This window comes from Podarcis erhardii, assembly GCF_964252035.2.
Source record: "Podarcis erhardii genome assembly, chromosome: 9".
Classification (NCBI taxonomy): Eukaryota; Metazoa; Chordata; class Lepidosauria; order Squamata; family Lacertidae; genus Podarcis; species Podarcis erhardii.
This window is the reverse complement of record NC_138512.1, coordinates 26440461-26454677: the sequence shown is the minus strand read 5'-3', so window position 1 is coordinate 26454677 and position 14217 is coordinate 26440461. Positions and strand designations below refer to the sequence as shown.

At 41.1% G+C, this 14217-nt stretch overlaps 1 protein-coding gene across 2 annotated transcripts in view; it reads right to left on the bottom strand.

Moving 5' to 3' along the window:
- Positions 1-14217, bottom strand: part of SCFD2 (sec1 family domain containing 2) — a 155475-nt gene that overhangs the window by 113876 nt on the left and 27382 nt on the right. For both annotated transcript variants that reach the window (XM_081875816.1, XM_081875817.1), the window contains exon 4: positions 3239-3414. In XM_081875816.1, coding sequence (XP_081731942.1) covers positions 3239-3414 — 176 coding nt within the window. The remainder of the gene's footprint in view (positions 1-3238; positions 3415-14217) is intronic.

The following is a 14217-nucleotide window of genomic DNA, read 5'->3' as shown; positions in this document are numbered from 1 at the left end:
ATTGCATGAGCCACAGGCTGCCCATTCCTGATTGAGAGCTATGAATTTTTTTCCGGAAAGTTCAGTGGTGCCCCGCAAGACGAATGCCTCGCAAGACGAAAAACCCGCTAGACGAAAGGGTTTTCCGTTTTTCGATGCACTTCGCAAGACGAATTTCCCTATGGGCTTGCTTCGCAAGACGAAAACGTCTTATGAGTCTTGCAATTTTTTTCACTTCCCCCCTTTTTCTAAGCCGCTAATAGCCTCTTAGCCGCTAAGCCACTAAGCCTTTAATAGCCGCTAAGCCGCTAATAGCGCTAATCCGCTAAGCCGTTAATAGGGTTGCTTCGCAAGACGAAAAAAACCGCTAGATGAAGAGACGGATTATTTTCGTCTTGCGAGGCACCACTGTTTATGTTTTAGGAAGCACAGATTATTGCAGCAGCCCTAATCTAGAAAACTGCAGAGTCTATAAAATGCATCGGGAGATGGTGTATGAGAGGAGAAGGAGCCCACAGATGGAGGAAAAATCAGTGGGCAAATGCGTTTGTCCCTTACTTAAGTCTCCCCATGAGACATTGTGTTAGGATTCTCAGTCAGATCATCATGTTCCCTGCTAATAGTGGTCCCTGCTGCTAACAACTGATATTCCTAAGAAATAACCCCTGGACCCAGAAGTCTGCAACATCTATCAACAGGTCATAAATCAAGGTGTTTGAATGGTGGTGGCTGTTCTTGGATGACACGGATGATCTGGATGCAGTTCAGTCTGGCATCCATCTCTGTTTTGCCAGCAAAACAGCCTTGGTCAACTTGCTGGATAGCTTTTAGTGGGAAAAGAACTGGGAGTTGAGTGACGCTACCACCATTGACCATGGTGTGCTTCTGGATCAGCTGTTCAGAATAAGAACTGAGCAAGTTAGGACATAGCATTCCGATGCCTTCATTCTTGCCTGGTAAACTGTTGGAGATGAAAACAGGGTATGGTTGTACCCCGTGGACTTTGTGCTACACGGTTTTACTTTGTTTGCAATGTTTGATTTTTACATGAAATGACACAGTGCAGACATCCAGGGGGTCACCAATATGCTGGAGTGACTCTACTAATTTTCATCCATTGCAGACATGCTGAATAGAGGTCTGCAGGCCACAATGGACTGGATGAGGCTTAATCTGGAGGAAATGAAGGTCCAATTAGTGGGTGGCTCATCTTAAAAGGAGGTGGTACACAGCCATTTAATTGCTTTGAGCTGTTCTTTTGTGATATTTTATGTTATCTCTGCTCTAAAACGTTTAACGTGGGGGGAGGGGGATGACAGAAGTGCCCCTAGGAGCAACATTTAATTCTAGCATAATTCCCCCACTAAAGAAAGGAATATTCTTTAAACCCATCTCCCTCAAAAGCACATATTGTCTCTCCCAAATCTGCAGACTGAGAATGGGGCTGGGAAGTTCAGGAAGCACATACTGGTCAGCCCTATAAAATTATAATCCCATGAGCACTATAGGGACAAAGACTAATCTAGGTGTACCAGTATATAACAGCAGCTAACATTTAGCGCCGTGCAGTTGATTTGCAATTTATTGTATTAAAAAAATCTTAAGCAGAGAGAGAAATGTATCAGAGACTTTATCACACAGTTCTGACTTTAAGCAGACCTTTACACCTTGCAGAAAAGAAGCATCTTGGAAAGCTAGACAGCATCCTAAAAAGCAGAGACATCACTTTGCCAACAAAGGTCCGTATAGTTAAAGCTATGGTTTTCCCTGTAGTGATGTATGGAAGTGAGAGCTGGACCATAAAGAAGGCTGATCGCCGAAGAATTGATGCTTTTGAATTATGGTGCTGGAGGAGACTCTTGAGAGTCCCATGGACTGCAAGAAGATTAAACCTATCCATTCTTAAGGAAATCAGCCCTGAGTGCTCACTGGAAGGACAGATCCTGAAGCTGAGGCTCCAATATTTTGGCCACCTCATGAGAAGAGAAGACTCCCTGGAAAAGACCCTGATGTTGGGAAAGATGGAGGGCACAAGGAGAAGTGGGCGACAGAGGACGAGATGGTTGGATAGTGTTCTCGAAGCTACCAGCATGAGTTTGACCAAACTGCGGGAGGCAGTGGAAGACAGGAGTGCCTGGCGTGCTCTGGTCCATGGGGTCACGAAGAGTTGGACACGACTAAATGACTAAAGAAAGGAAAGCTGGCATCATGTATTATGATTCAGTACATAGGAAGTTTCCTTATGCTGGAATCATGCCAGTGGACTATCGAGTTCAGTACTGTCTACACTGACTGCCAGAGACTGTCTATGGTTTCAGGAGAGCGGACTTTCTCAGGTCTACCTGGAGAGGCCAGGTTCTGAGCCTCTGCAATGAAGCTATGATTCTTTCCCTAAGGACAGCCATGTGTTGCGAGCATTGAACTTAGAAACTCAGATTTGTTTTCCCTTAGGTCCACAGTTTCCCTCCTCACAACCCACCGCCTGCTAGAAATAGGGCTGTGTGTCCTAGTTCAGAAAATTGCAAGCCTTGTGGATAATGCAATTCAAAATAATTGTCATTTGACTGCAGCAAATGAATGTGTACTTAGGAAACAATTATAATGCCAGAGAGGAAAGTTTGCTTTGGCTCCAATTCCAAACCTATTATAAAGGTTAGGAGGCAATGGGTATAAATTCTGAGATGGGTATGATTAAGAAAGGACTTGGTAACAACTAACCATCAAAATGTATATTTTAAAATGTTTGCTTGCCTTCTGCCCTTTTTCTTCTTCTGCATTTTTTTCCTTCACTCGGAACTTAGTTCAACACAGTGCTGTTGTTTTCTCAGCAGACTTTGCACACAGTGCTGAGCCTGTATTTCCTTTTTTTTTATTCAAATAAAATTACAAGTGGTATAACCATATTTTATATACAATTGGCACAATCTTGCCAAAGCTGGGCAACTTTTTAAAAAGTTTGATCCTATGTATGTTTCCTCGATAGTAAGCTCTTGTCAGTTCAAAGATCTATAGGTCAGTTCTATAGGATTACAGCCTCAGTTGTTCTGATTACATGGGTGAGACTTAAGCACATGCTTAACTGTTCTAATCAGTTCAAGGAAACTTAAGAAAGTTCAGTTTAGAGCATAATCTACAGATTTTAATGGAAGCAAAGGCTGGGGCCTGGCTAGAATCTTGATGGTGGCCTACCTAAAAAGTACCAATGTTAACTTCTTGGAGGAAAGAAGGAGGGACATAAAAATCTCACATTATATCTTACCTGCACAAGTAGCCTTTCAAAGGCTAGGAAATTGTCCCATTTGGCACTCTGAGGGTGTTTCAGTGTCTGCACAACAGCCAACGCAATCTGCAGAAGCCCACAATGGTTCTCAATGGCCTCAAATTTCTTTTTGAAGAGCTGGATATGTGAGCTGAGCTGCTCAGGGGTGACTCTCCCTGTGAAAGTAATTGCAGACACTTCTCAACAGTGTGCAGGTAGATGCAAGCAGCAAATGTTACCAATAGCGAGCAATACTTATGCAGTATGTGCCAGTAAGAGACAAAGTCTTTTCTCAGCTACTCATTCAGCACAAGCCTCCCCACCCCCACCCCATTCACAATCATTTTCTTTACCCAGGAATAGTAACTTTGGTAATTAACATGCACATATAAACATAGCAGTATGAAAGTTGGTGCGTACTCTCCTATGTCTCCTCTTTTTGGAACTCACAGTCAACCAAAACCAGATGTTTATGAACTGCCCCTGCATTTGGTGTGTGAATCTGATGGTTGTAGTGGGTAGGGAACAAAAGAAAACGATGGGTGCCCAATTTTCACTCATATGGAAGGGCAAAATATGCGCCCTGCAAAGGGTCCCTGTGTCCTTGGTGATCCCATCTGTTGCCCTCATGATACGCATTGTGCTACCACTTAACGTTTCTCAGACAACTGGATCAAAATAAATACATAATTTCAATTACACTCCCCACCCCCAAAAAACACCCTCTTAATTTCATCAGTGTGCAAGAGGAACACCATTCCTTGCTGGGCCAGCATCATACAAGTTTTCCCTTCAGCTTCAAACTGAGTTTTTAGAGGCAGAACTCAGAAATGCCTTCCTTCCAACATAATAGGTGGGATCCAAAGAACTCTTGGCAGGCAGAAAGAAGCTGCTAGCAGAACATTGCAAAGGTCTGTGCAAAAACCCATTCCAAATCTCAGTAAGTTCCACAGCAGCTCTCGTGCTTATACGAGAAGATGAACATCTTTGGGTTTAGTTTCCCTTTCCCAACACGTCTCCTTCCACGAGAAAAAGCACTCTCTGCAAAACATCAAGGCAAAGCCAGCAAAATATCACATGCTTCAATCTGCCAACCCTTTTGCATGGCTAAAAGCCGACAAAAGGGTCCTTTGCTGAGCCCACAAAGGCTAAAAATGCAGCCGCAGCCATGTCTGTTTTCAGACTAAACATTCAACTCCCAGTCATGCTATAATTTATTTCCTTTAAAGCTGTCATCCAGATTGACATAGTGGTCTGAAAACATTAACCCTGATGCTTTGCAATAAGTGATTTCTCTTTTTTTACCCTTAGCAGTCATGATCTATTGCTACTTATTCAGAATCTGTTTCAAGCACAGAAAAAACCACAAGGTGCAAACCTTCCCCCCCCCCCCAACTTCGTCTCAAAAACGTTATATTTAGAGAAGGTGTAAAATAGCTTTCAATTTCATAAACCTTAAGATACCACCCACTGTTAGGAGGAAAAGTCATTTGCAGTATGCTGTTCACTGGAGAAGAACACCATGGTCTGTGGTTTCCTAGAGCATTTGACTTCGGGCCTTTGCTGGTGCAATGCCCAATAAACTGTGTTCATATTGTAACCCATCTCCAAGCTTAGTGAAGTCAAAAAGCCTGATTTTAACTAGAAGCCTTATTAATCCTCCTGAAGTACTGCCAAGAGCAAGGACTTAAAGCCAGATTGAAGAGGCTGAAGGACAGCAATAGATGCTTAACACAATTTGAAGTTTCTCACTTCCTTATGCATCTATATTAATGTGCTTGTCACTCCTTCTGTTTTGTGGAAATGTATGTCCTCACTTCACACTGCTTCACTCTCTCTCTGTGTCCCCTGTTCCAGGCCGTTTTATTAAACTTCTTTAAGGGACGCTCCTTACAAGAGACACTTTACACTTATGGGTTCCCAAGTACAAAATGCGCATAGACTCTACCAGATGCAGAGGGCACACACATTTTTGAAACGAGGTAGGCTGTGGTTTTTCACATTAAAGAACTCAAAGAAAATGGGGGTGGGGTGCCTGGTCCTTTCTGCTTTTTTGACTAAGTATATTGTGAAAGGTGCATTTGAAAACATACATGCAGACTTATAATCCCTAACACAATGCACATTGTACTCAGATTACTTAAACCACAGTTGAAAACATCTCATGAGTAATGGCCTTTTATTAAGGCTGTGGTAGTTTTGTAGGGCAAGCATTATTACAAGAAAACTTTGTGCTCCAGGATTGATTGATTGATTGATTGATTGATCAGTGCTAAAAATGTCATGTTCTTAAAACTGAGTATCCCAAAGAAGACTGTGGATCTTTTCCTCCAGACTTTACTGATGAATGAAGTGACAAAAAAGAGAAACTCCATCAATGCTGAAGGTGTTTAAATAGATGGGGTATTTTATTTTGGAACATGCATCGAGATAATTATCTCTTTGGGGACCAATTAATAGGGAGTAAACTTCAAGGAAATGAATATGGCCTCTTTCCTATGGATACAAGTCCGGCCAAGTATGTTAAATTCAGTTCAGCTTTTGTTGATGCTCAATTGCAGAGGTCCCCAAGCTTTCAGCTGACAATCAACAATAAGTGATTCCTTATGTTCCTCTCCATTTTGCAAGCAAACCAGACTGCAGAAAGCAGAATAACTCTGTGGAATACCATAATAAAAAAATACAATACTTGGGATTCATATAACACTTTCTGGTGTTCAAAGACTTTCTCACACGCTCTCTGGTTATAATTCTAACAACCCTGGATGGTTGGTTAGTGTTATGGTCCCCGTACCCAATTCCCAGATGTGGGGCTAAGGCTGAAAGAGTGTGGCTTGTCTACATCTACGTACCGAGTCCCCAGCTAATATGAGATTTGAAGTAGAGACTTACTGATGATGATTCATAGATCTGCCTCTTATGGAGCTACCCTATGCTGCAATTATGCCAGGGGCAGAGATACTTTGCTTTTGCACCAGTACTGAGTAAGTGTTTTCAGAAGGGGAAAACACGGTAGGAAGAAAAGCATAAAAATGCCACACGCAAACGCCTTGGCAACACTAGCCAATCCTTAGCTGGATTGACTAAACTCGGTGGCTGGAATTCTTTTCCTCCTCTTTAAGTAGTAACAACACAATCTATGCATTAGTCAGTACCCCAGGTAAGTAGGGCTAGGATTGCATTCCAAGACATTTAAAGTGTAAACACATTCAAGGATTTTCACTTTTTGTAATCAGCTGCTACGTGGTGTATCAGTTCATTATTTGTTTCTTTTCTTTTCTTACATTTATATCCTGTCTCTGTTCTGTCACAGAACCTATGGCAGTCTACATGTTGTTCCCAAGTTAGTCACCCATCCAGAAACTCACACCCAGAAAAATCACACCCACTTAAGTTTCAGCAAGATGGTGGGCTCATGTGCCTTCAGACCATATACCCTGGGACTCAATTAGCTGTGTCAACTTTGTCTGGAGTTCCTCACATTCACTTCTACATCTCTGTTTACTTCAGTTGTCAAGGACAATTTCACCTCCTCGTTATTCTCTTACTTTCCAATGGAGCCAGCCTGCTCTTTGACCCTGTCATGATGTTTTGTACATATGATTCCCCCCACCTGCATTGTGAAATCATACGGTCCACAAGAGAGTCACATCCAATGGCACTTTGGATTGCATGCTTCAGCTCTAAATCCTTAGAAAGCTTCAGCACTGACATGCAACCTAAGAGGCAGGATCTTCTGCATACAGAAGATGCCAGTGCAGTAATGCTGGCCCCCTTACTGTAATACCCTGGTATTTTTAGAATGCTGGCAAGGAATGTCACGTGATGAACAAGAGCATTGCAAAGTACAGTCATACCTCGGTTTAAGAACTTACGGTAATCCATTCCGGAAGTCCATTCTTAAACCAAAACAGTTCTTAAATTGAGGCGCACTTTCCCTAATGAGGCCTCCCACTGCCGGTGCCCTTCCACCGTTTGGCTTCTGTTCTTAGACCGAGGTAAAATTCTCAAATCGGAATAAATATTTATTTAAAAAAAAAAAAAATTCTCAAATCGGGACACTACTTCCGGTTTCGTGGAGTCTGTAAACCAAATTGTTCTTAAACTGGACTGTTCTTAAACCGAGGAACCACTGTAGTTAGGAGAAGTAGTGAAGAGAGTTCATTAAGGTGAAAAAGAGAGACTTTTCATTTATTTATAGATATATTAAATAAATACTATCACACAGTTACATAGAACTGAGTGTCCCAGTTGCATGGAAGCTTGGGCACGAGCCATTCTTCATGATGACCATGCAAACATGCAGGTATTTGGAGGCAGAGCCTGACCCCAGAGACCAGGATTGTACCCCAACCCAGGAATCACACGATGACTCCATCATACAAGTAACAAAGAAAGGTAGTACATGGATTTGTTGTTGCTATTAACAAGTTACTGCATACGGGTTACTGATTAATAAAATAGTGTCTATTATTTTTTCTATAATTCTTCACAAGTTTTTTGACAACAAATGTCTTTGGCTTTTACACATCTGAAACACAACTTCTACCTGATCCTTTTTGGTAGGTCTTGAAACCACTCTATGTAATACTGGAGCACGGCACGACCTTAAAGATGGAAACACTTGACAGCCATCAGTATAATAACCCAAAAAAATAATATTTGCATTTTGACATGGGGACAAAAAACAACATAAAAATGAGCACGAGACCAAGAAAGTAAATATTACTTACAAATATTGGATTAAAATTACTGTATTTTTCACCCTATAGGACGCACTTTTTCCCCTCCAAAAATGAAGGGGAAATGTGTGTGCGTCCTATGGGGCGAATGCAGACTTTCGCTGATGCCTGTAGAGCAAGAGGGGTCGGTGCGCACCACCCCCTCTTGCTCTCCAGGCTTCAGGAAGCTATCCGCAAGCCTTGGGAGCCTGCGGGAGTTCCCGCCGGGCTCCCTAGGCTTGCAGATAGCAGCCTGCACCCCGAAGCCTGGGGCGTGCTGAGCAGCGCGCCCCGGGCTTCGGACAGATATCCGCAAGCCTGGAGAGCCTGCGGGAGTTCCTGCCAGGCTCCCAAGGCTTGTGGATAGCAGCCTGTTCTGGGTGCTGGGGTCGGGGGAAGCTGGGGCTTCCCCCGCCCCAGCCCCGCGCCTGGGGGGGAATAATTTTTTTTCTTTATTCCCCCCCCCCAAAAAAACTAGGTGCGCTCTATGGGCCGGTGTGCCCTATAGGGCGAAAAATACGGTAAAGTATTTGTAAAATTACATCACTGAATACAGAATGTATAGGGAACACTTTATCAATACACTTTCCCTTTAATTATTCTTAGATTAGCTTTATTTAAAAATATATATCCACAGCTAGACATGTAAAAATACTCAGATATGAATTTGAGTTTGAGTATTTCGATTTTCTATCTTAAAAACAAACAAACCCTGAGATTAGGATCCTGCTGTATCTTCGGTCTCAAAATTTTGTTGGAAGATATGCCAAGAAAAAGACCATTGTCAGCAAACTCCCTTGTTACAGGAAAAAGTAAGGTCGGCCAAGCATTCTGTGTCCATGTGCCAGCCATAATTTAATATGCAAAGATAACATACTACCAGCATATTTGGCTTGTAAATGTCTCCACACAGGTTTTATTTAACAGTATTTTGGTTCTAATTTTTCATGGTTTATAAGGGTAAGTGAAAATTGATTTAGCTAGAGACATAAACCTAATATGTATTACAGATCTGTCAGTACATACATTTAATCTAATGACAGTATGCCTATTTTTGTTTCAGTTTTTTGTTCACATCAAGATTATACACTTCAGACAAGCAGTACTTTATTGCAGCTGGAAGCGGCATCAGAGGTATCTGAACTAAGGCCAACGAATCACATCCAGCTGAACGACGTTCCCTCGTCCTCCAAGGACATGCCACTAAAGATGGTAATTTTCTCTTATTCCTACAGAAACCCTACCTCCATCCTGTGTGTAATGCCTAAATAGGTTGTAATCCAAAGACCGCTTAAGGATCTCCTTCGGTTTCATCAGTCAGTATCCATGCTTTTCTTCAGCAGTAAACTATGGTTATTTTCCCACCGCTGTAAATTAACTGGCATTGTTAAATCCAGCACAGCATTTATTATTTGTACTTATGAGATGCCAAATAAATGGAACCTCTGGCCCTGAAGCCTAATAAGGCCTTCAAGGCAGTTTCCTCAAAACCACAACGCAGACCCTCCACATGTCACTATTTTCCAGTGACATTCCTGGATTTACAGAAGCCATCCCAGTTTCTGACTTGATCCTGGAATGTCCTACTTTTCCTCAGGACATGTCTATTTTCACTGGCGAAATGTTGGAGGGTATGGAGTTATCCAACCCATCTGAAGGCAGCCCTGTATAGGGAAGTTTTTTAAAAAATGTTTAATGTTTTATTATTATTATTATTATTATTATTATTATTATTATTCTTATATATGTTGGAAACTGCCCAGAGTGGCTGAGGAAACCCAGTCAGATGGGTAGGGTATATAAAAAGTAAAATAAGAATAGGATGTCCCTATTTTCATCAGAGAAATGTTGGAGGGTATGACATCCACCTACCCCACATCTGACAACATATGTGACATAAGGAGTGGAACAGGTAGATTTGGCCCACACACAGTCAGGAGCCTTAAAGTGCACTCCTGATTCTTCAGAAGCATGGTAGATTTGATGTCACCAGCAATCAGCTGAATGGCAATGTGAACAAGGCCACTGGTGCTGGGATTGACTGCACTGCAGCAAATTAGGGCCTAGAAAGCCCATTGAATCCAGCTGTGCTATTAATTTCCCTTCCTTTCCCAAGTTTCAGGGAACCAGGCAGAGGGCCTTCTTGGTAGTGGCACCCGCCCTGTGGAATGCCATCCCATCAGATGTCAAAGAGAACAACAACTACCAGACTTTTAGAAGACATCTGAAGGCAGCCCTGTTTAGGGAAGCTTTTAATGTTTGATGCATTACTGTATTTTAATATTTTGTTGGAAGCTGCCCAGAGTGGCTGGGGAGGCCCAGCCAGATGGGTGGGGTAATAATAATACCTTATTGTTATTGTTATTGTAAATTATTATTATACCTGTAAAGAGTGGCCAACTGGGAGCAGGGAAACCCAGGATTCAGGCCACTAGCCAGATGAAGTCCCCCCCACCCCCTTTAAAATTAAAAAATAGCAACACAACAGGGAGAATATACTACATAAAAATCCACAATAAAACCACATACAAAACCAGCACAATAAAACACCATTACTCAGCACAGAACCAGAAATAGCCATCCAATACATATGCTAAAACCACCAACCTGATCACAGGGACTTAAATCAAAATCTTAAAAGGGCCTGGAAGAATGAAGAAGTCTTAGCCTGTATGAGCACCAGTCAAGCTTTGAAAAAAAAAAAATCATTAGGCAGAGGAGGTCACCACTATAAAGGCCCTCACTCTCATGGACACCCTCTGCACTTCAGACTAGGCTTATGGAAAAAGGTGTGTTTATGGCATCAACCTTCACAGATTCCCATTCATTTTTTAAAAAAAGCATTTATAAACCACTTCATATTTTAAAAATAACTACGCAATATACCAGCTTCTGCAGTTCTGCAAAAGTGTAAGACAGAAGCTGCAGCACATAGTACTGGGTGCAGAATTCAGCTTCTTGAGCAATTCGTTTCTGATTTAAAGACAAAGGCAGTTCCTAGCCCTTACGGATGCAAATAGAGATGTCACAAAAGGAGAAAGAAAGTAACACAGAACAGCTGCCTCATTGGCAAGCACATCTTGCTTGCACCGTCTTATTTCACCTTCACAGAAACCTCAGAAATTATGAGATGCTGGAAAAGACGAGCACCACCAAATAAGCTACACTTCTTTATAATGATCATATTTGAAGCTGCATATCTCCCATTAGGACTGGTGTGGTCCAACATTAAAAGTTTTGTGAAAGAGGTGTGTGTGTGTGTGTGTGTGTGTGTGTGTGTGTGTAAGTAAAAGATGCTTAAGTTCCAATTAAAGCATTACAAAGATATGGGGGAACAGGAGGCAAAAGGAATTTGTGCTTCTCATTTCTCTCATTTCATAACATCCAGAGGTGATCATATTGCTGTGTTCTTTCATATCTTGGATATCCTTTCATGTTTGCAGACAAAGTTCAGGCATACCTTACACCCCTAACAAATCTGCCATTTCCTTTGATGGTGCCCCCCACTTTTTTTTTTTTAAAAATGCCAGATAGTTACAAACTACTTAAGGGATTTACAGTAGCCTTATCCCAACCTCTTTCACAAAGCATGCTGCGCTGGTATATTGTTTCTGTAGGCTAGGTCTGCCTTTTGCTCTTTAATGAGATGCTTTCGTCTTTCAGGTCGCATTCTGCATAGTTTACTAGGGAAGAACTGAGAGGGCTTTCTTCCATTAATGGAGGGTTAGAGTAACAGAAGAGAGCACTTTGTTTCTGTTATCCTCCTGGTGTTTCAGCTTTCATCATTCAACATGCCAATAAAGGGAGATAATAAAGGGATTCAGGCTCAGGCTAGATTTACTGTCCACTGTTAAAACTGCCAAGCAAGGCAAGCCATTTCTGAAGCCACAGAAGGACATTTGTAGCAAAGTGTTTTTTGCTGCCAAATAATATGCTAATAGCAAAGCTTTAAACAAAAGCATCATGAACCATCACTTTCAGAAGCGTTCTAAGATATGCATCTGATCACCAATGAGGCTGCAAAGGAAGTGAGGATCGGGGAAAGAAGAAGCGGTACTTCTCCTGAAGGAACAACACTCCTTTGTTTCAGGAAGCTAGACATAGAATAGAACTTTCTTTCGGAACCCAATATCTTCAAGTGTGTTAAAATGCAAAGAAGAAGAAGAAGAAGAAGAAGAAGAAACCCAATGAAAAAATAAGAGGCCTGTTTTTCAGCAAGCCTGACTTCCTTTTGGACACTAGCAAGAATGTTTCACTATAAAAACCTTTTTTAAAAATACAGCTACATTTTGCTACTTGACTTGTCTAAACCAGTGCAATGAATATATACATTTTGAATGGATGAATATTGCATTGAAATAATAAATGTTTACTTGGTGTTTTTTTATTATTCCTTTATTGCTGTTTTTTTGTTTGTTATTTAATTGATTTATATTTATATGCTGTTTTCCATGACGGCTGTCTTTATTTATTTAGCAGTATTTATACCTTGCCTACCAACTGAGGTGGCTTAACATATATCCAAAACACAAGAAAGCAGACATTAGCAGAATACTTACTAGAATAGGGTAAATGTGTATATAAGTCTGCCCTCCATTTCTCTGATGTTCCAGTAAGTGCTCTTCTGCATAAACACTCTACATACTGTTGGTGTTTTGCATACTGTTTTCTTTTTTATTATTATAAGCAACTTTGAGTTCTTTAAAAATGGGCAGGGTATTAATATGTTTGCCATCTAAGATGCGCTGATGCATCTTTCCACTCAATGGAAATCAATGGACTTTCAACCATCAACCCTGCATGACATAGTTGGGTATAACCCCTAAGAAATGAACAACAAACATTAATCTAATTTCATATCATCTTAACAAGCATCCTCTATGTACGTCATAGAGATATCTTGGTATCCGAGGAGCATTCAATAACAGCAAAATGTCAGTTATTATGGGCAGGGGACCAAGAGAGAGACTCTGCATTTAGCAGGGGACAATGGGTCTCTATGTACTCAAAAAGACACACACTCTCTCAGGGGAGGTCAAGCTGACCAGTGCAATGGAAGCCAAATACAATGGTGGGCTCAAATGCAGTACAATGGTACCTTGGTTCTCAAACAGCTTAGTTGTTGAACAGATCGGCTCCCGGACGCCGTAAACCTGGAAGCTCCTGCAGCCAATTGGCCTTGGTTTTCAAACAGTTTCAGGACTCCCAGAACGGATTAAGTTCAAGAACCAAGGTACCACTGTAGTTTTATTTTTTTTCAATAGGAGTATATGGCACACATTCACTCAGACAAGAAAAGGATTCGCTCAGGAAAACTGAGCAAGTGAGTTTTCCAATGTACATCCACAACCACTTGTGTCCCAATTTCTCAGGATAACTGTTTCTGCACTTCCTCCTTAATGGTGGTGCTGAGGAGAACTTGGCCCACTGCCTTGTTATAAAGGTGCATTATATCCTGTCAATTACTTATTTGTTTATTTAAGGTGCTTTACAGCATCTTTCTGCCAAGACAGTTTAAAATTTAATACCAACACAAGCAAATTACAAACTTTATTTTATGTCACCGATGGCCTCTTCAGGAGAAGATGGTTTCCTGACCATGGCATCTTCTTTTCTCTTTGTTTTGTTAATATTTCAGGAAGTATTCATAAATAAGGCCTATGATGATTGACAGCCATGGTGCTACTGTGCTATATTCAACCCCAAGTTGTGAAAACGAGAAAGAAGTATGTCTCTTCTTAGATGCCAGCTTAGTATATATTTCTTTGCCTGGAATAGAATGTGAAGAATTCTGGACCCTTCTCACTGTATTTTTTATCCACATAACCTAAAACAACCAAAAATGATTATTTAAAAATATTAGAATTAAGTGCATATTTAAACCACATATACCCACCCAAGTAACAAAAACTGCTTTGTTCAGATGTGGTCTGGCCTGAGGGCAATTTTAACAAGAGTTTTCCTAAAACTGGTATAATATTTAGGTCTTTAAAGTGGAAAAAATAGCCTTTTTACTCAGCCTTGGCACTTGCATATGACTCCTGCTATAATGATAAATCAGGACCCTGATTTTCAAGCAGCTTCTGAAGTTAATTTGCACACACTTAATGTCCATCCAGGCCTCTTCTCCCAAGCCTTTGACTAATTAAACAATCTATGGCCTTTTAAACTGTCTGGGTGGTAGTGTTTTGGTTTGTTACTGTATGTATTTTTGTGTTTTCGTATTGTCAACTGCCCTGTAATCCTCAAATGAAAGGC